Source organism: Podarcis bocagei, assembly GCF_964188305.1.
Source record: "Podarcis bocagei genome assembly, chromosome: 12".
Taxonomy (NCBI): Eukaryota; Metazoa; Chordata; class Lepidosauria; order Squamata; family Lacertidae; genus Podarcis; species Podarcis bocagei.
Window position 1 is genome coordinate 40,812,787 of NC_138137.1, and position 22,795 is coordinate 40,835,581.

Sequence of the window (22,795 nt, forward strand, 5' to 3'; positions counted from 1 at the left end):
AATAATAATAATAATAATAATAAATTTTATTTATACCCTGCCCTACCCAGCCAAAACAGGGCTCAGAGTGGCTAATATCAAATATATGACATATTACCATAAAATCAAGCAATCAATTAAAATACATCCTACCTCCTAAAATCAAGTCAGAATCAAAGTAAAATCCAATCAGATGGCAGCCTGCAAGGTAGGGATGGGGACCTTAAATGCTCACCAGGAAGAGTCCACTCCTGCCCTCTAGGTAATTAGTTCCATTATCGAACTGCTCTCATTGCAATATTGTCATGTTTACATTAGGCGGTTTCATAATACAGTATTTGTATCTGAGAAAGGAACTCCTTCAGCACTGGAGCTCTGGGCACTGACTGGAAGCTGTCTATTTGGCATTTTACTACAAAAGCCGAAGAAAGTTAAGAACACAGGAATAAAAATGAGACCGTGAACAGCCCCAAACAAGATCACCAGAAACATTATCTTAAAAAAGGTTCTGAAGATGTAAGAGGATGCCATGGAGAGTACAATAACTCCCAAGATAGTGGAAACAGCTCCTTGCGTAACAGGGTAGCCAAGGTGGTACAAAGCATCCACAGCCTTGTCATTCACTTTGTGTTTCTCACTGGCAACAAAAGCATAGGAAATATGAGCAGAGAAGTCTACTGAAAACCCTATGCAAATTACAAGGTTAATCATGGATATGGAATCAAGATTCACATTCCAGAAGGACATGAAACCAGCTACACCGACAATAACAGAGGCAATAGCAAAGGTTACCCACAAAGAACAAAGAGGATTGGGAATGAGTAGTAAGGAAATGAGTAGCATGGCTCCAGCAGCAATCACAACATTTTGAACTGTGTTCTGAACAATCACAAGATATTGATCAAAGTAAATAAAAGCTGGATGATAAACCATTAATGGTACCTTGCAGTCCTTAGCAAGGCCTCTCAGTTCATTTAAAAGACTCCTCTCATCCACTGCAGTAGTAACATTGACTGTCTGTATGAAAAAACGTGATGCTAATATTTCTGTACCACTAACATTAACATCCCACTTGAAGTCTGGATTAATCCCAAAAAGGGTGGCTAAATTGTCAATGAAAAGCCTACGATCATCTATATTGAAAGACATACGTTTAGCGACATCTTGGTAAGTTCTCAACCAGGACACTGATAAATTCTTGTTGACGTAGGATGAGCTTTCTAGTGCATTCATACAGTTTTCAAGATCTGCACGGACAGATGAATCCCAATAAGCTTTGCTTTCAGTAACAACCACCATAACCCTTGGGCCGTATTCTGAAAAATATTCCTCTTCCCATTCATAATACTGGATGACATAAGAATTGTCACTAGCTAGATTTCGAAGATCTATACCTTCTTTGACTTGAGTGCAGCCAAAAATACTACTACCCAAGTACATGAGATAAAGGACTACCACAAGCACCTTGGTCCAGCTGTGCATAAGGAAGGGACCGTAATACTTTCTAAAGAATCCATTCATGGGGTGTTCAGTCTCTGCTCCAGTGGACTCATCAAAAGACCCTCCTACACAGCACATGTTATATGTGCAGCCCTGAGAATCCTGAGGCTCATTGTTCACTTTCATGAATGTGAGCCAGTGTCTGTTGCTTTCTTCTCGTCTCCCATTTAAAGCAAGAATGGCCCCAAGAAATGTCAGGCTATATAAGTAGCAGAACACAAAGGCTGTTCCTGTGTAGATGCAAAATGCCTGAACGGACTGGAATGAAGTTGCAATTCCAATGTAGAAGGCTAACACGTCTGTGAGGGTCGTGATGGTAATGGATACAGCTGCTTCTCTGTAGGTGTCAGCCATTCGCTCTCTGACACTGTCCTTCACTTTAGTCTTCTGCCAGCAAGACACCAGGATGAACATGTCATCAACACCAACCCCTGAAGAATGGCAAATATATAACATATTAGTTCCTATATGTCAAACGAGAAGAGAAATACAGTGGTACCTTGATACTCAAATGGCTTGGCTCCCGGAAAAAAAAGGCTCCTTAACGTTGCAAACCCATAGCTATGTAAGAGAATTTTTCACCCATCATCATACTTAAATATATTAATGAAAAGCCCAATGGAGAAGTCAGGAGGAATGTGTACATTTGCTCACTTACCAAGGATAAGAAATGGCGAATTCGCAACTGTGACAACAAACGGCACCCCACAAAAGAGCAGCAATCCAAAGCTGCTGACGACAGATAAGCCTGCTGACAGCACCCCAAAAGCTGCAACCCACACTTTTGTCCGTACACAGTCCAGCCTGGAAAACAGATTCAGAAGATTCTAATTCAATTCAGAGTATCACGGTACATGTGCTAATCCCCCCTCCCACTGAACCAAGCTAAACCCGTTAGCACCACATGGATCGGCTATGCATGCACTGAAGCTGTGTGAAGCTTTGCTTTGAAGCCCTAGTTGCACAAAATATCTCAAAAAAGGATGCAAGCTTCCAAGCTGTTGGTAAGGCCATTGAGTCTGCATTCTTAAGATGGAATGTGGGAAAGATAGCAGACATTCAGATGAAGCTTGGTAGATCTACTACCTCCTCTTAAGCCTGCATACACATGATACCTAATAACAACAAGAACAACAACAACAACAATAATAATAATAATTTATTATTTCTACCCCACCCATTTGGCTGGGTTTCCCCAGCCACTCTGGGCGGTTTCCAACAGAAGGTTAAAAATACATTAAAACATCAATCATTAAAAACTTCGCTAAACAGGGCTGCCTTCAGATGTCTTCTAAATGTCATATAGTTGTTTATTTCTTTGACATCTGATGGGATGGCGTTCCACAGGGTGGGTGCTACTACCGAGAAGGCCCTCTGCCTGGTTCCCTGTAACTTCGCTTCTCACAGTGAGGATACCGCCAGAAGGCCCTCAGCGCTGGATCTCAGTGTCCGGACAGAGCAATGGGGGTGGAGACGCTCCTTCAGGTATCCAGGACCAAGGCCGTTTAGGGCTTTAAATATCAGCACCAACACTTTGAATTGTGCTCAGAAATGTACTGGGGGCCAATGTAGGTCTTTCAAGACCAGTGTTATGTGGTGGCCATTCCCAGTCACCAGTCTAGCTGCCACATTCTGGATTAGTTGGGAGTTTCTGGGTCACCTTCAAAGGTAGCCCCACACAGAACGCGTTGCAGTAGTCCAAGCGGGAGATAACTAGAGCATGCACCACTTTGGCGAGACAGTCTGCGGGCAGGTAGGGTCTCAGCCTGCGTACCAGATGGAGCTGGTAGACAGCTGTCCTGGACTCAGAATTGACCTGCACCTCCATGCACAGCTGTGAGTCCAAAATGACTCCCAGGCTGCGCACCTGCTCCTTCAGGGGCACAGTTGCCCCATTCAGAACCAGGGAGTCCCCCATACACTCTCACAAAATGAAAAGATAAAAATGATTTCCCTTTCCTCAGCAATTACCTTGAGCATGAGATAATTGAGAAGGTTATTGTTAAGGTATACGTGATGGAAAACAAAGGGACCACTTCCTTAGTATTTTTTTCAAACTCTTCTTGTCTGGACAATGAAGTAAAATAAGCCACCTGCCATAGGGAGCGGGCGGGGGGGGGAGGAGAAGAGAAGATCACATGTTAAATATTTTCTCTCTCTTAATATATAAATCTAAATGCTCACAAGAGTATAAAGACAAGGTGCAATTAGCAGAATATAAGTGGGACCTGAAATAAATTTTGCAGCATGGAGTGTTCCTGTACAGGGGCCCAGGATAGCAAACAATAAAAACATCTTTAAAACAATTCCAATACTGATGTAAACTGGGAAAGATCTCTACTTGCTAAGAGCAAGGTTCTTCAGCAGACACTTAAAAGACAGCCGATACAGCGTCTGTGTAATATTCAAGCAGTGGGGAGTAATTTCAAAGGACAGGTGTCACAGCACTAAAGGCCCAAGTCCTACATTGTGTGGAACAGACCTCCTGATCAGGTGGTATCTGCTGGAGGCCCTCAGTGACTTGACTTGCCATATAAGGGGTGAGGTGCTCTTTCAGATAGCCCTTCCTAAACAGTGCAAGACTTCATACACCAAGGGTTCAAGTTAGCCAGACCTGCCCTCTTTCAGAATCATTCATTTCACTCCGCATCCCATTGGACACTCAACATTCTGAGGCCGCCCAGCAATTCTCAGTCTTCATTAAGCTGCTTGGTTGGGTTGGCTGAACAAAGTCTCTAATGCCTCAAGTCACCAATGTGTGCATAACCTATGACAGACGCTTCAGCTTAGCACCACTGTCTGGTTTCAAACTTTTAGAGACAGCCACTAGTTTACATAACTTCTAAAACCTATCCATTTGCTCAGGCTTTGAGTCACTGAGAATATAAATCCAATATTGCATACATGCGTACATACATATATATGTGCAAAATTCATGAAAGATTTAAGAATTTTACGAGCAATATGGGCTTTATTAATAAATGATGGCTATTTAAGTACCTTTCCTTACAAAGTACTTAAGAGAGCTTCACCGAGGATAATAATACCGATGGCAACCGGTCATGATGCTATTCCATGTCTCCAGCTTCAGAAGCAGCATGCCTCTAAGTACCAGAGTACTAATTGCTGAGAAACAAGAGCAAAAGAGGGATACAATCCTCATTTGTGGGTTTCCCATAAGCATCTCCTTGACCATTATGGGTGAAAAGGATGCTTTGGTCTAATCCAGCAGAGCTCTGAAATTATTGTGCTCACCAACTGAAGGCCTTGAATCCACATTTTAGGACTAGTCTCGGGTTGTACAGAAACTAGTAGCGCTGAGAACTAAATTAACTTTCAACTTGGTGTTCCCCACCTCTCGGTTAAAAGTTTATTGGATCAGGAAGAGGAAAAAAGAATTCTGCGGGAAGCAGCATGGAACTGAACAATTGTCTCTTTATTTCCCCCTTTATCTGGGGGTGGGCAGGGCAGGGAACAGAAGCCGTTAGTCTTCCTGTTAGGCCTGCCAGTAAAACTAACCAAATGTTGAGGATTGTGAGGGAGAAACCCCATTTCTGCTGAAAGATACATCTTCCATATATTGTTTAAATGTGCATATTATACCCCACCTGATATTTATAATAAAATAATTGTCCAAAGGAGGCAGGATAATTAACTTTAAAACAAAGATAGCCTTTCAATAAAATGTCAGGCATTGATGTCTGGTTGGATGCTGTAGCAGAAGGCGTAAAATCAAAGCAATGAGTTCTGTTTAATAGGGTGAGAGGGAAAACACATGCTAATTAATGAAAAGCTGCAACAGGCTAACCCAAATGGAATAAAACTTACCTGTCTGGAGCAGTTCCTTTGCTTCCCTTCTGGATGCAAAGAGGCATTACACTGAACAGTGTTACTGGCTCCAGTAGTCAAACCACTTAATTTAAAAAGATTTTTTTAAGGGAGATAAAGGTAAAAAAAAAAAGAGAGAGACAGAAAGGGAGAAACTATTCAGGCCTGGGTAGCACAGAGAAGCAGAACTAGTTGCACTAATAACAACCCCAGCTGAGAAAACAGATACAGTACTAATTTTGCTTGGGCTTGTTAGTTAACCCTCAGTTTTAGTACGCAGTGAGGTTCTGCTTTCTGTTCTACAAAGGTTAGGTGAGATAGTCCTTTTTTGTTTTCACTTTTGCAAAGAAGGGGGAGGGGTTCCTATGGGTGAGGAGCTGTGGATCGGAGGATATGCATTTCGAACAAATCAGCCCATCACACTGACATAATCTGGAGGAGGTGTTGCTAGAGGTTAATTCAGGGCCCCAAGCTTTTTGCAGTGGGGCCCAAATTCATTCCCCTTGCTCCCCCTATTTAAACATATTTTGAAAGCTTTATTTATAGTGCAGTTGGAAGTCCTGCAACGAACATTATTCTCAAGACCCCAGTCAACCACCATCAGGTCAGATCCTGATTCTCCCCATCCTATGGTCCAACTTTGACAGGTGGGTAGAGGAAATTGACAGATGGGTGGTCCTGTCAAAGTGGGCCAATGGGAGTAGGGGAAGATGGTGCCCAAGTAGAATACATCAGCTGATGGGTGGTCCTTTCTGCTGGGATCGGTGGTATGTGCAGCTGATCTAGCCCTATCTCTACCTGCCCTGTGGCTGACATCACATGTGACATCAGATGTAGGGCGTGTGGGCATAGTTTGGGTAAAATGGCCTTATGGGCCAAATGGTGAAGTTTGGCAGGCCAAATTTGGCGCATGGGCTCAAGGTGTTCTGCCCCTGATTTACATCCAAGCATGTCCAAGCAGTGCACAAGTAGTAATTCAGGAAACAGCATAAAAGGATAAAATGCATTTTTAAAACCTAGAGATTGACACAAGGCATAGTAATAATGTGCATCATTTTGAAAGAGGTACTCCTTGGCATTCTTGCATTGCCAGAGATGCTGTTTTCTAATTCCTGTGGTGACGCACATTGTTTATTTACTAAAATTTAATGTTTGGCCTCCACTGAATGCCTCCACTTGCTGATGCAGGTGGGTTAGGAATGGGAAACCTCTGGCCCTAGTGATTTGACTTCAGATCCTGTTCGCTCCAGTAAGCATGGCAGCATGCATCAGGCAGACACAGAGATTCACATCGGTCACATTCCGGCTCCATCGTGCCAGGAGACGCTTACCTGGATGGTTGCGAGGTTCAAGGATTTCACCACGCCCGGGATGCGCTCCAGAAACGTCCGGAGCCAGAGCGCGCTGTCGTTTCTGCGAGAAGCCTCATCCTCCTGCAAGTAGTAGAAGAGGCGCAGCGCTTTGGCTGCCCGGACGGGGCGCGCCGGCCCATCCCCGGGGGCCAAGTCGAGGCCTCCCAGAAAGGGGGGCAGGAAAAGGGGGTTGGCAGTGAGCGGAGCGACGTAGAGCGGGAAGGTGAGGTCGGGCAGCAGCGCCTCGATGCGCGACCCGCCTTGCACCAAGCTGAGCAGCGGGTTGGCGCTGCTGCAGTTGTGGCCGGGGCTGCTCCGCGCGCAGAGCTGGGCGAAGGGGAGCGCGGGGCCGTCGGGGCTGCGGAGCCCCCGCACCGCCTGGTCCAGCGCCAGCAGCTCGGCGAAGGCCTCCCGGGTGAGGAGCGAGCCTCCGCCGCGGGCCACGGCCAGGAGGGAGGCGAAGGAGCCCTCGGTGCTCAGCCTCTCGGCGGAGAAGCGCCGCGCGTCGTCGGTGGGGAAGTGCGCCTGCACGAAGCGCCGCTCGCCCTTGGCGGGGCCCCCGAGCGGCGTGAACTGGCCCTCGATGTCGTTGTCCTCCAGGCTGCTCAGGAACACGAAGCCGGCGCCCAAAGCGGCCGAGAGCGCCACGGGCACGAGCAGGAAGGGCCACGGGTGCGCGCCCACTTGGGCGCCCAGGGCCCGCAGCGCGCGCGACAGGGGCCTCTCCACGCAGTCCGTGTGGCAGTTGAGGGGCGCCATCGCCTTTTCTCTTTCTCCTCCTACCAGCGGCGAAGAGAGCAGGAGTTCAGACCGTTATCCGAGTAAGTTAGGCGTAGGGCAGCCCGGCCCCACTTAGCACGAGTTTCTGAAACATCTCGAAAAGGGGGAACTGAGCGGGAAAAGATGGTAAAAATGGCCGCTGGGCGGAGGTTCGCCCTTCGGGAAACGCCCACCCGCTAACCGCCTCAGAAGTCAGTTGGGGGGAGGGAGCGAGGCGATGCTGAGGGAAACTCCGTTCAGCGAAGGCATCGGTTTCTTGGCTGCAATGTGGCCGCTATGTCTGAGGGAAACTCCCGAGAAAATCCAGAACGAGAGGGCGCAGTGCCTTTTTAGCCAAGATGCAATGAAAGTGATCTTTTAACCAGTAGCCCGTTTAACTGGGAATTTCCTTCGTCTCGGCAGTCTTTTTTCCGCAAGGGTGGGCGACCTGCGGCTCCCCACTTCTGTGTACTGTACACTCACCGCATTTCCAGTGCAGAGTTTGTAATTCATGTTCCCATGACATCACATGTTATGTATTTTGTACTCCATTATAAAATACTGCTGACTGGAGTCCTTAAGCCACTCCTAATTTGTCTCTCTCCTGCCATCAGCACCCTCAAACAGAAACAAATCTGACAGTAATGAAGCTGTCCTGATGAGAACAGTCAAAGGCAGAAAGAGGCATGAAACACACTGGCGGGGGGACGACGACAACAACAACTTAATAGCGCTCTGAGGCAGGAATGTGAACACACCCCAAGTATTAAAAAAATGTATTTTACTTTCAGTTTTACTTCTTATGCACATGACCTGATTTTTTAAGGAACTTGCTTGCTGCTGCATCTGCTGTTTTGATAGTATTTAGCTCCTTCTGATAAAAAAAAAATTAATGATGAGTGTGCCACGTATAAATATATATATATTTTAAAAGCTTGCTGAAGTCCAGCTAGGATCCAGAAGAGCAAAAAGGCACTGTTCTTTAAAGCTAGCACTAAGAAGATTTCACAGAAGTTGAATGAAGCAGTTTTGGAATAAACTGGTGAGAAATTGCAGATTCACAAGAGTTCATGAATCTAGAAATTATTATAATTATGTGATTGCCAGGCAAGTTCTTTTAAATGCCACGGTGAAAGGTTTTAGATTTTTTTATTGTACAGAATGATGCTTGTGCCGGATTTCAGATACCACAAGTTTATAAATAGATTTCCTGCTCATATGACATACTAGTAGATATACTTAGGATGTGACATAGGCTCTGAACATACCAGATTTTTAATGTGCATGTGGCTTGCACAGCCCTGACTTTTAATTGCACTCTTTCTCAATGTTTTCCATCCACAGCTGTGGATGCGCTGCTGTTCTCTCCCACCCACCCCCCAAGAATTCCAGACACCTGTGGTCCACTGTGGGCATGCCTGCAGGTGTTTGTTTCCCTGTGCTTGCAGTCACTTTATATATATGTTTATGTATATGCACGTTTTCCAAAATATCAGACATGTATTTTTTCCCTCCTTACTGTACTATCCACAGGTCAGTAAAATCTATTTACACTTAACCGTATATCATTTATGAACAGGTTAAAAAGCACTGGTTCCAATACAGATTTTTGGGGAACCTTTCTTAGTACATGACTCTCTGGACCAGCCACAATATCTCAACCTGATTTATCTCACAGCATTTTTGTGAGGATAAAATGGAGAAGAGGGGGCCATGTATGCCACACTGAGCTCCTAGGAAGAAAGGTGAGATATAAATTTAGGAATGAGTAAATCCCTCCATTGTGAGAATTGTCTATTTATTCCTCCTCTGTGCTTCCAGCTACTGATGCACAACTACTAAAATTGCTCAGGAGCCTTGGGTGAGGGACTTTGTCAAAGGCTTTTTAAATATCCCAAGTGTACAGTGCTTACTAGATAACCCTGAGGGATAGCTCAGTTGGTAGAGCATGAGGTTGTTGGTTGTAGGTTCAAGCCCCACATTGGATGAAAGATTCCTGCATTGCAAGGGGTTTGGACTAGATCAGGCATGTCCAACAGGTAGATCGTGATCTACTGTTAGATCACTGGACGTCTGTGGTAGAGATGGGTCCCCCTAAAACTCAACAAGTTTGGCTCCTCTAAAAAAAAGCTCACCAACTTCAACCTGAACCGCAAGAAAACAGGGCTTTCCTCCTCCCTAAAAAAGCTGAACAACTTTGACCTGAACCCTCCAAAAAGGGAGTAGATCACTGCCAGTTGTTTACTTTGTGAGTAGATCGCAGTCTCTTGGGAGTTGGCCACCTCTGGACTAGATGATCCTACTGATCCCTTCCAACTCTATGATCCAAGCTTCAAGCAAGCCCCATGCACAAGCTTATTAACACTCCCAAGGAACTGTGAAAGATTAATGAGACACAACTTACTTTTGCAAAAACCATGTTGATCCTGCTTTGGAAGATTTGGGTTTGCATATTTTTGATTAACTTTAATAATGCTTTCCACCCACCAATTTACCTAGAACACACGTTAAACTAAATGGCCTACAATTTCCTGGATTCCCTCTGGATCCATTGTTTAAATTGTGTGCTACATTGGTCACTTTCAAGTTCTTAGGAATGGAGGCCAATCTTAGGAACTCGTTACATATTATTTGTTAGGTCAGCAGTTTCACGTGTGAGTTCTTTAAGAACTGTCACTGTTGGGCTAAAGTGGGGGACTCCCATTCACATCCCCTTCCGGTCATGAAGTTCATGGGGTAACCTTGGGCCAGTCAGTTTGTCAGCCTAACCTACATCAGAGGGTAGGCTGGAAAGATAAAACAGCAATGTGGTGGAAATAACCATTGACACCACAATGAGGAAAAGTAGGTGGTGTTTTGGAAAAAACGCCCCCAAAGGTATAAAAGTAAAAAGCAAGGGAAACTAGTCCTATACCAAAATTAAATGGTATCAATAGGGTTCATGTGGAGGACAGCAAGGCTCACTTTAGATCCTCACCCTTGAGCAATGCCTACAAGTAATTACAGTGGTACCCCGCAAGACGAATGCCTCGCAAGACGGAAAACCCGCAAGACGAAAGGGTTTTCTGTTTGGGAGGCGCTTCGCAAGACGAATTTCCCTATGGGTTTGCATCGCAAGACGAAAGCCCATAGGGAAATGCTGGCGGTCAGGAGCAAAGACTTTCGCCCACAGCCGGCCTTCAGAAGAGGACCTCTTCTGAAGGCCGGCGGGGGGCAAAAGTCTTTGCTCCCCCCCCGCCTGCCTCCCCCCCCCTGCCCCGGGCGATCTTAAAATGCTGGCGGGCGGGAGCGAAGCGTTCGCTGCCGACCCCCAGCATTTTAAAATCTCCCCGTGTCCTGGGAAGATTTTAAAATGCTGGGGGTCGGGAGCGAAGCGCTGCAGACCCCCAGCATTTTAAAATCTCCCCGTGTCCTGGGAAGGTTTTAAAATGCTGGGGGTCGGGAGCGAAGCGCTGCAGACCCCCAGCATTTTAAAATCTCCCCGTGTCCTGGGAAGGTTTTAAAATGCTGGGGGTCGGGAGCGAAGCGCTGCAGACCCCCAGCATTTTAAAATCTCCCCGTGTCCTGGGAAGATTTTAAAATGCTGGGGGTCGGGAGCGAAGCGCTGCAGACCCCCAGCATTTTAAAATCTCCCCGTGTCCTGGGAAGATTTTAAAATGCTGGGGGTCGGGAGCGAACGCTTCGCTCCCGCCCGCCAGCATTTTAAGATCGCCCGGGGCAGGGGGGGGGAGGCAGGCGGGGGGGGGAAGCAAAGACTTTTGCCCCCCGCCGGCCTTCAGGACACGGGGAGATTTTAAAATGCTGGGGGTCTGCAGCGCTTCGCTCCCGACCCCCATCATTTTAAAATCTTCCCAGGACACGGGGAGATTTTAAAATGCTGGGGGTCGGCAGCGCTTCGCTCCCGACCCCCAGCATTTTAAAACCTCCCCGGGACACGGGGAGATTTTAAAATGCTGGGGGTCGGCAGCGCTTCGCTCCCGACCCCCAGCATTTTAAAATCTTCCCAGGACACGGGGAGATTTTAAAATGCTGGGGGTCGGCAGCGCTTCGCTCCCGACCCCCAGCATTTTAAAACGCTGTTCCGAAGTGGGGAGTGGGGGCGGGGACACCTGCCCCCGCCGCCCCACTTCGGAAAGCTCTTCCGAAGTGGGGCGGGGGGGGGCGGGGACACCTGGCCCCGCCGCCCCACTTCGGAAAGCTCTTCCGAAGTGGGGAGGGGGCGGGAACACCTGGCCCCGCCGCCCCACTTCGGAAAGCTCTTCCGAAGTGGGGCGGGGGGGCGGGGACACCTGGCCCCGCCGCCCCACTTCGGAAAGCTCTTACGAAGTGGGGAGGGGGGGGGACACCTGGCCCCGCCGCCCCACTTCGGAAAGCTCTTCCGAAGTGGGGCGGGGGGGGGCGGGGACACCTGGCCCCGCCGCCCCACTTCGGAAAGCTCTTCCGAAGTGGGGCAGGGGGGCGGGGACACCTGGCCCCGCCGCCCCACTTCGGAAAGCTCTTCCGAAGTGGGGCGGGGGGGGCGGGGACACCTGGCCCCGCCGCCCCACTTCGGAAAGCTCTTCCGAAGTGGGGCGGGGGGGCGGGGACACCTGGCCCCGCCGCCCCACTTCGGAAAGCTGTTCCGAAGTGGGGCGGGGGGGCGGGGACACCTGGCCCCGCCGCCCCACTTCGGAAAGCTCTTCTGAAGTGGGGAGGGGGGGCGGGAACACCTGGCCCCGCCGCCCCACTTCGGAAAGTTCTTCCGAAGTGGGGAGGGGGGGCGGGAACACCTGGCCCCGCCGCCCCACTTCGGAAAGCTGTTCCGAAGTGGGGCGGGGGGGGCGGGGACACCTGGCCCCGCCGCCCCACTTCGGAAAGCTCTTCCGAAGTGGGGAGGGGGGGCGGGAACACCTGGCCCCGCCGCCCCACTTCGGAAAGCTCTTCCGAAGTGGGGAGGGGGGGCGGGAACACCTGGCCCCGCCGCCCCACTTCGGAAAGCTCTTCCGAAGTGGGGAGGGGGGGCGGGAACACCTGGCCCCGCTGCCCCACTTCGGAAAGCTGTTCCGAAGTGGGGCGGGGGGGGCGGGGACACCTGCCCCATCCGCCCCACTTCGGAAAGCTGTTCCGAAGTGGGGCGGGGGGCGGGAACACCTTCTGAAGGCGGGCAGGGGGCGAAAGTCTTTGTCCCCCCTGCCTGCCTTCCCAGGGGCTTTTAAATCGCCCCGGACAGCGGAGAAGTCCTCCGCTGTCCGGAGCGATTTTAAAATGCCGCCCGCCAGCATTTTAAGATAGCCCCGCACAGCGGAGAAGTCCTCCGCTGTCCCAGGGTTTTTTAAAATGCTGGGGGTGGGAAGAAAAGCCCTTGTCCCCCCCCCCCCAGCCTTCAGAAGAGGTCCGGGGACAGACTGTCCCCGGACCTGGTCTGAAGTCGGTTTCCCTAGGAACGCATTAATTGATTTTCAATGCATTCCTATGGGAAACCGTGCATCGCAAGACGAAAAAACCGCAAGACGAAGAGAATTGCGGAACGAATTAATTTCGTCTTGCGAGGCACCACTGTACAGTGGTACCTTGGTTCTTGAACTCAATCCGTTCTCAAAATCTGTTCGACTTCCAAAACGTTCGCAAACCAAGGTGCGGCTTCTGATTGGCCCCGGAAACAATGCCAACAGCTGAAATGGACATTTGGCTTCCAAAAAACGTTCGCAAGCCAGAACACTTCTGGGTTTGTGGCATTCAGGAGCCAAGCCATTCGGCAGCCAAGGTACCACTGTAATCCTTGCATGGACATTGGGGTGGGAGTCACTGACAAGAGGTGAGGTTTTGCTCTGCTCCACGTATTAGCTCTATGAAGGTCATGCAATTTTCTGATGAGGGCTACAGTCTGCAGTGGGGTAGCCAAGATGATGCCCTCCATGTGCTGCACTTCAACTCCCTTCAGTCTCCAATTCCCATCACCCCCAGCCAGCATAGCCACTGGTCAGGGATGATAGGAACTGTAGTCCAACAAACATTGTGACTGCACTATGTTGGCTGCCCTTGGTCTCCAGAATGTGTGAAATGTCAGTGGATGAAATATTGCTTCATATGAGCTATGGAGACAAAGATGTTCTCACTCGTATTTCTCTTTGTATCATACAGTGGAAGAAAGATTCGGAGAATATCATAGGCATCAGTGCAGTTCTTACTCCATTGGCTGATTTATAAGCGTTGCTGTGCGATGGATTCTGGCGATCAGGAACCCTTCACCGTCACAACAAGCATGCACAAATACTTGGAACAATGTTTGCTGGGACTGGGACAGATTTGTCCGCGAGTCCAACATGGTGGCTATGGGGGATGGCTATGGTTCAGTGGCAGAACGTGTATATTGCATGCAGAACGTCCCAGGTTCAATCCCCAACTGGGAGAAAACAGTGTCTGAAATTTTGGGAAGCCACTGTCATTCAATGTAGACAATACTGAGACAGATGGGCCAATGGTCTGACTCAATAAAAGGCAGCTCCGTATGTTCCTATGACCAATGTTTTTCATATGTACATTCAATGGTTTTACTTATAATTACAGTATTATATATTTATTTATACCCCACCTTTTTTCCTGATGGGACTGAAGGCGGCTTACATGTAGAAAGGAAACACTAAAGAAAACAATTAAACATTGTTAGAAGTAAAACTACACACATATATAAAATCTATTAAAACCACACAAATAATTACAATAAAAACAGCATGGCACCAGCCCTCTCATTAAAAGCTGGCAGTAACCAAAAGCCTTTTGGAACAAAAGCTTTCACCTGCTGGTGGAAGGACAAGGAGGGAGCCAGTCTAACGTCTCTAGGGAAGGAGTTCCAAAGTCTGGGAACAGCCACCGAGAAGACCCTCTCCCTACCAAGTGTGCCTGGGAAGGTGGCAGGACTGAGAGAAGAGCCTCTCCCAAAGATGTCAACATCCAGGCAGGTTTGTATGAGTGAATACGGTCTTTCAGATAGCTTGGACTAAAGCTGTGTAGGGCTTTAAAAGTCATAACCAGTACTTTGAATTGTGCAAAGAAGTCATGTGCTCTCCGGTCTACGATCTGGCTGCAGCTTTTCGAGCCAGTTGAAGTTTCTGAGCACTTTTCAAAGACGCCCCACATAAAGTGAGTTACGGCTTTTTCATTTAAATGCTAAGTAGCATGGGGGCAGAATAGAACCCTGAAGGACCCCATAGGCCAGGTATGGCCAAACTTGGCCCTCCAGATGTTTTGAGACTACAATTCCCATCATCCCTAGCTAACAGGACCAGTGGTCAGGGATGATGGGAATTGTAGTCCCAAAACATTTGGAGGGCCAGGTTTGGCCATGCCTGCCATAGGCCAACAGCCAAGATGTTGAACAGGAGTCCTCCAGGACCACCTCCTGGGTTTACCCATCCAGGAAGGACGGTGCCACTGTAAAGCAGAACCTCCAAGTCCCAGCACAGAGATACCATAGTCCAGAGCTTTCCAAACTTTTCACATTGGTGACACTTTTTGGACATGCATCAATTTGCAACACAGTAATTCAGTTTTACCAGCGGCGTAGTGTGGGTTGTCAGCACCCGGGGCAAGGCAAGTAATTTGTGCCCCCTAACCTGGGGCAAGGCAAGTAATTTGCGCCCCCTAACCCGGGGCAAGGCAAGTAATTTGCGCCCCCTAACCCCTAACCTGCCGCCGCTGCCAGCTGCTTCTTGCTGCTGCCTAGGCTGGTCTGCTGTGGTTCTCTCCTGCACTCAGCGCTGCACTGGGCGGCCGCTGCACTGTCCCTCCCCCAGATAGTCCCTCCCTCGCTCTCTCCGCAATGCACGCCTGGCACCCTCCCCCTCCACAGTGGGCGGCGGCCCGGCAGCTTGGATCGGTTTCGCACAGCCAGCACTGCAGTGAGAGAGAGTGAGCCAGGTAGGGGCAGAGAGCTGCGAGTGCGAGTGCGCCCCCCCAGATGTTGCGCCCGGTGCGGCCGGCCCCCCCTGCACCCCCCACACTACGCCACTGAGTTTTACTAACAAACTGTAGGTTAAACTAACCCCTTTCCAGCCCTGGCAGGAGCGTGGGGAGTGTTCGTGTGACACACCTACACACTGCAGCCAACACACGTGTTGCAACGCACATTTTGGAAAGCTCTGCCATAGCTGATGGTATCAAAAGCTGCGGAGACATCAAGAAGAACTAAAAGATCTAGCACGCGGTAGCTCTCACATTTTCAAGGATCCTGTCCACATCCTTGGGCTGTAGAGTTTGAAAAGTCCAAAGCAGAGTCCAAAATTACATCCACTGGACCTGTATCAACTACAGTATCCGAATCTGAAGAAATCTGAGAGGTTTTGTCAACAAAGTGTTGAGCAAATTGTACACAGTGGTCACATGGACCAGAGTGTAAAAGACCCCGGACCACTTGAAACAGCTCTGGTGGATGGCTCGTTGCTGATGTAATGGAGGTTTGTCAGCAATGCATGAACTTCTCGTTAAGGAACCCTACCAAACTTACAACGAACTTCATAGTTCCACAGAATGTGAATTGAAAACCATTTCAAAAGCTACTTGCGTGACTAGCACAACTGTATTCTAGGTCAGGGGTCAGCAACCTTTTTCAGCTATGGGCTGGTCCACCGTCTCTCAGACCATGTGGTGGGCAGGACTATATTTTGAAAACAAAAACAAAAACAAATTCCTAGGTAAAGGTAAAGGTACCCCTGCCCATACGGGCCAGTCTTGACAGACTCTAGAGGCCGGGAGCCAGCGCTGTCCGCAGACACTTCCGGGTCACGTGGCCAGCGTGACAAGCTGCATCTGGCGAGCCAGGCAGCACACGGAACGCTGTTTACCTTCCCGCTAGTACGTGGTCCCTATTTATCTACTTGCAGCCGGGGGTGCTTTCGAACTGCTAGGTTAGCAGGCGCTGGGACCGAGCGACGGGAGCGCGCCCCGCCGCGGGGATTCGAACAGCCGACCTTTCGATCGGCAAGTCCTAGGCGCTGAGGCTTTTACCCACAGCGCCACCCGCGTCCCAACAAATTCCTATGCCTCACAAATAACCGAGATGTATTTTAAATAAAAACACACATTCTACTCATGTAAAAACATGCTGATTCCTGAACTGTCCGCGGCCAGATTGAGAAGGCAATTGGGCCGCATCTGGCCCACGAGCCTTAGGTTGCCTACCGCTGTTCTAGGTGGTATTTACAACTGCGTATGCCAAACTATTGTAAAAGGAGTGAGGGAAATGGACTGTGATTTTCCAGTGGCAAAATAAAACAGTTTGAGTATTACAAAAATACAATATATTTGAACGGAAGCAGCATCTTAAAACAAATGGCTGTAACAAATTTGTAAAATTTGCATTTATAATGCTGACCTCTGCTCATTCCCCCGCCCCCCCCAAAACATTTGTCATCAACGTCACCAGCCAGATTAACAGACTGATCCTAAAGATAGTGTAAGTTGTAGCTGAACTGGTGCACAGGGCAACACACTGCGATATAGCTGTCAAGTTACTCAGAAGCCTTGTTCCATCTTGAGATGAAGCACAAAACTGAACTTTATTTTTCTGTTCAATCTAGTCTTCTTCCACAGTGCCATCTAGTGACACTTGTGTTCAAACAGCTAACTCCTCGCCCTCCCTGAAGTTAGCACAGAAAAGTAAACACAATAAGTAAATAAACTGAATTATTTTAATAGTATACATTACAATTTTTGATGAAGGTCTGGAGAGATCACCTCAGCTTTCAACTTCATTATGTCCTGTTGACAGTCAGCCCTGTTTCACATGAGAATTGCCCCTCAGTGCTTTTAAGGGTTGACTCTACGGCACGGATTTCAGATCTTCTCTTTTGACAAACCTCACATCAATGATCCTGTTTTCTTTACCGATGATGATGAAGTCTGAACTGGGGGGCACTCCAGAATACAAACTCTCCCATTTAAAAAGGGTTTACACAAATACTATGAGAGCCCAGATCGTATGAGATTTGGGCCTGGACTTAATTTGCCTCCTACAGGGACCCACACTGCAACCAGCTAGACTTCTCCCTTTACCACACTGCACCCCCTTATCTAGGTGCCTGCCATGGCTCTGAACCCAAGGCACAGCTGGGATACCAACACAAAAGAGGAGAAGCAAAGTGCTTCTGTAAAGGCAATCGTCTCAGCATGTTGCTAAGCTCCTTACAGGCACCCAAACCATATTTATCCCATTCTACTCTTATCTGGGGCGCACCATTGCTATGGTGTCTGAACCATGCCATCATAAACAGGCAGGTAGTGTTTTTGGAGTCTGCAGATGAACCCGAATGGTTGATTTTAAGGAATAATATCCCCAAAAAAGAATGTTAAAAACACAGGAATAAAAACGAGACCATGAACGAGTCCCAACACGATAACCAGAAACATTATCTTAAAAAAAGTTCTAAAGATGTAAGTGGATGACATGGACAGCACCAGGATACCCGCAATGGTGGAAACAGCACCCTGTAGGACAGGGTAACCAAGGCGGTAGAGAGATTCCACTGCCTTGTCGTTCACTCTGGGTTCCTCACTGGCAATGAAGGCATAGGAAATATGGGCTGAGAAGTCTACTGAAAACCCTATGCAGATAACAAGGCTGATCATGGATATGGAGTCAAGGCTCACATTCCAAAAGGCCATGAAACCAGACACACCAACAATAACAGAAGTAATAGCAAAGGTTACCCACAGGGAGCAAAGAGGATTGGGGATGAGCAGCAAGGAAGTAATTAACATGGCACCAGCAGCGCTCAAAACACTATGAATGGTGTTCTTAATTATTACATTGTATTGATCAAAGTATATAAAAGCTGGATGATAAACCATCAGTGGTAACTTACAGTCCTCTGCAAGCTGTCTGAACTGGTTTAAAAGTTCCTTCTTCTTCTCTACATTGGTAATATTGATGGTCTGTATGAAAAATCGTGACACTGGAATTTCCATAGCACTAACATTAACATCCCACTCAGATTCTGGATGTACTCTAAACAGGGCTGATAAATTGCCAATAAATGAACTTCGGTCATTTAAATTTGAAGAAATGCCTTTTGCAACAGTTTCGTAAGTTCTCAACCATGACTCTGAAAGATCCTTGTCCACATAGGATAGATTTTCCATTGATTGCATGCAGTTCTCAAGATCTGCACGGACAGATGAAATCCAATACGGTATGCTTTCCGTAACGATAACCATGACCCTGAGGCCATACTCAGAAAAATATTTTTCTTCCAGGTCATAATACGGAATGACATAAGAACGATCTACAGCTAGATTTCGGACATTTATTCCTTCTTTAAGTTGTCCGCACCCATAACTACTACTTACCAGGTATGCCAGATACAGGACTGTCACAAACAACTTGGTCCAGGTGTGCATCAGGAAGGGGCCATAGTAATTTTTAAAGAAGCCATTCATGGGATGCTCAATCTCTGCTCCAGTGGACTCATCAATAAACCCTCCTATACAGCACCTGTTATACATAGGGCTCTTCGAATCTTGAGGCTTATCCATCACTTTCTGGAACGTTAGCCAATGCCTGTTGCTTTCTTCTCTTCGGCCATTAAGAGCAATAATTGCCCCAAGGAAAGTCAGGTTGTAGACGTAGCAGAAAAGAAAGGCTGTGCCCGTATACAAGCAAAATGACCGAATGGACATGAAGGAACTTTCAATTCCAATGTAGAAGGCTAAAACGTCGGTAAGTGTTGTGATGGTAACAGAAACAGCTGCATCTGCGTAGGTGTCAGCCATCCGATCTTTGACACTCTTCTTCACTTGAGTCTTCTGCCAGCAGGACACCAGGATGAACATGTCATCAACACCAACCCCTGAAGAACAGGAACTATTGATCATGCCAGTTGCAAACATGCCACAGGAGAAACATGTGAATATATAGATATATACAAGAGGAACACACCTAGTCATTTTTTATTTACAGATTAGTAAGTTATATTAATATTGCAATTCTATATATAAAACAGAAAGCACTGTGATACCTTATTAACAAAAGACTTCCGTTGGAGACAATGGCAAGCTTTCCTCCAGACTTCACTGTAGTTACGGACAGGATGCCATGAGCTAGACAGAGACATCCAGCCTGTGTTCTACCAGTTCCCCACTCTGGTGCACACAACTGGAACCTTACAGTGCAATACTATACCTCTCAACTCAAAAATAAAGGTAAAGGGACCCCTGACCATTAGGTCCAGTCGTGGCTGACTCTGGGGTTGTGGTGCTCATCTCGCTTTATTGGCCAAGGGAGCCGGTGTACAGCTTCTGGGTCATGTGGTCAGCATGACTAAGCCGCTTCTGGCGAACCAGAGCAGCGCACGGAAATGCCGTTTACCTTCCCGCCGGAGTGGTACCTATTTATCTACTTGCACTCTGACGGGCTTTTGAACTGCTAGGTTGGTAGGAGCAGGGACCGAACAACGGGAGCTCACCCCATCACAGGGATTCGAACCGCTGACCTTCTGATCGGCAAGTCCTAGGCTCCGTGGTTTAACCCACAGCCCCACCTACTCAAAAGTAAGTCTCACTAAATTCAATGCAGCTTACTCCCAAGTAAGTGAATATAGCTGATCATAGCGCAGATCATAGAATTGGAAGGGACCCTGAGGTTCATCTAGTTCAAGCCCCTGCAATGCAGGAATATGCAGCTGTTCCGTAGCCTAAGAAGATTAACCATGACTGAGCACCATAGAGCAGAGCTTTCCAAACTGTGCGTTGCGACATGTTAGTGTGTTGGTTGCAGTGTGCCGTGCAAATGCTCCCAGTGCTCCTCCAGGGACTGGAAAAGGGGTTAGTTTAACCTACGGTTTGCTAGTCATACTGAATTACTGTGTCACGAAATGACGCATGTCTAAAAAGTGTGTTACAAGTATGAAAAGTTTGGAAAGCTCTGTCATAGAGAAGCTAGAATTCTTAGCACAGTTCAGGAAAATAATAGATGGGTGAAAGTTCTCTTTCATATTTAGATATTCTCATCAAAAGCCCACTAGATAGAGCATGAGGAATGCAAACATTTGCCCACTTACCAAGTATAAGAAAGGGTGAATTTGCAGCCGTGATAACAAATGGCATTCCACAAAACAGCAGTAATCCAAAGCTGCTGACGACAGATAATCCTGCTGACATCACCCCAAAAAATGAAACCCAAATTTTTGTCCGTACACAATCCATCCTGTAAAGCAGATAAAGAAGAACATACCTAGATTCAGAGTTTCAATGTGTATGTGCCAATTTATGCCCTTTGAGAAATGGAAACTGGCAGAGGTATCAGTACTGGATTACCCAATAGGCAGACTAAGCATGTGTTTAGTGTACCAATGATCAAAAGCCACTCTAGGTAGTGATAACACCGTCTCTTCAGTCTATGTGTGGGCTTCGCTCTGTCTACACTGTAGAAACTTGACCAGTAGACACCCAAAAAGCATGGAAAACAGATTTAAAAGCATCTAGTGGAATATGGCATTTCATGGTACATGTGCCAATTTGCTCCCTCCTGCGTATTAAAGATTTGCCCATGTTGAAAAAGAGGGATGTTCCCTGCAGAGCCGTAGCTAGGTGATCTTGCGCCCCTGACAGAACCGTCCAGATTGCACCCCTTAGCCAGGGACAAATTAGCTCTTCTTTCCGCCTCTCTCCAACGCCCCCTTCCACCCATTCAATTCACCCTTTATTTAAAACCATTTCTTATAAGGCAATAATCAATATTTATATTTATGGACACATTTTTAGCCTATTTTGCACCACCCCTAGCTACGGCCCTGGTTCCCTCCCTCTCCCAAGAATTATGGGGTGAGAAGTTACCTTGCACATGATAGAATTGTAAAGACTATTGTTAAAAAATACGCGATAGTGGCCAATGGGATCACTTTGCCAGTAAGTTTTTCCAGTTCTTCTTTTTTTGATACTGAGGAAATATAGAATACCTGTCAGGTTAGGGGTGGGGAAAGAAGGAAGAACATAGAGTGTTAAATAATCTGTCTCTTAATTTATAGCTTCATGTTCTCAAGGGCTAAGAATAATCATAAAATGAATAGTTATTATTATTGCTCGTTCCTTCATAGTGTTTTTTTTTAGTGTGATTACTGATGAGCTCCAAAACATGGCAACTTAATTCCAAATTAAAGCGTGTTGCATGGCGATCTAAAATAATAATAATAATAATAATAATAATAATAATAAATTCACTTGCCCAGTTTTCCCAAGATGAGTTTAATTTCAGAGGACCCTCCTACAAGTGTCAATTTAGGAGCGGCTGGAAGAAAGCCACTTACCCGGATGAATTTGAACTTTAAGGAGTCCAGCACGTCGGGGATGCGCTTCAGAAAGGCCTTCAGCCAGATCTTGCTGGCCTCGCGCCTCGAAGACACGTCATTCTGCAAGAAATAAATGAGGCGCATCGCTTTGGCCGCGCGCAAGGGGCGCGCCGGGCTAACTCCGGGAAGCAGCTTCTCCCCACCCAGGAAGGGGCCGAGGAAAACGCCGCCTTCGGCGATGGGGAAAGTCAGGGTAGGCAGCAGCGCCTCGATCCTGCCCGGGTCGCCTTGCACGGCGCTGAGCAGCGGGTTGGGGCTGCTGCACGTGGCGTTCCCAATGCGCGCGCAAAGGCTGTCGAAGGAGACGCCGCCGAAGGCGATCCTCCGGAAAGCGGCGTCCAGGGCCAGCAGCTCGGCGAAGGCCTCCCGGGTGAGGAGCGAGTCCCCGTCGGCCACGGCGATGAAGGAGGCGAAGGAGCCCTCGGTGCTCAGCCTCTGCGGGGAGAAGCGCGCGGCGTCGTCCGTCGGGAAGTGCGCCAGGACGAAACGGCGCTCCGCTTTGGCGGGGCCTCCGATGGGCGTGTACATGCCTTCGAGGTCGCCGAGGTCGTTGCGGGGCAGGTACTTGAAGCCGGCGCCCAGCCCGCCCGTCAGCGCCAAGGGCACGAGCAGGAAGGGCCACGGGTGCGCGCCCACCAAGCCGCCTAAGTCCCGCAGCGCGCGCGACAGGGGCCTCTCCACGCAGTCCGTGTGCAAGCGGCGCAGTCCCCGGGCCGCCATCGCCTGCCTGCTTCTTTCCCCGCCGAGACAGCCGCTTGCGGCGTCGGGGCCGGCTGCTCTGCGCGGTGGGCGCCGGTCTTCCCGTCGCAGGGTGGGCGTCGCCGTCCGTTGCCGGGCGGGCGTTATTTCTCCTGACGTGGCTGCGTTCCACGCGCCCGCCGCCGTGGCCTCCTGCTCGGACGCCCAAGGCCCAGCGGGCGTCGTATCAGAGGGAAGCGGGGCTGGCCCTCGGCTGCCCTTGCTCGGGCTCGCGTTCCATCTGGGAACGCCAGGGTTGGATTTAGGTTTGATGAGGCCCTAAGCTACTGAAGGTAATGGGGCCCTTTCTGTGCCCTTTGC

The 22,795-nt window shown here is 48.4% G+C and overlaps 1 protein-coding gene and 1 long non-coding RNA gene across 2 annotated transcripts; one reads left to right on the forward strand and one right to left on the reverse strand.

The window, feature by feature from the left end:
* Positions 1-11: 11 nt before the first annotated feature.
* Positions 12-22,674, reverse strand: LOC308569469 (uncharacterized protein). The gene is made up of 8 exons (XM_081163391.1): positions 21,695-22,674; positions 21,225-21,346; positions 20,450-20,595; positions 17,715-19,240; positions 6,639-7,472; positions 3,451-3,572; positions 2,138-2,283; positions 12-1,910 (listed from the first exon to the last, which is right to left on the reverse strand). The coding sequence occupies exons 1-8, from the start codon at positions 22,454-22,456 to the stop codon at positions 304-306; spliced, it is 5,265 nt and encodes a 1,754-aa protein (XP_081019517.1). The 5' UTR covers positions 22,457-22,674; the 3' UTR covers positions 12-303.
* LOC308569885 lies at positions 8,193-14,948 on the forward strand. Its single transcript, XR_014000901.1, has 3 exons — positions 8,193-8,460; positions 8,998-9,163; positions 13,539-14,948. It is a non-coding gene; the product is annotated as an uncharacterized lncRNA (long non-coding RNA).
* Positions 22,675-22,795: the final 121 nt, after the last annotated feature.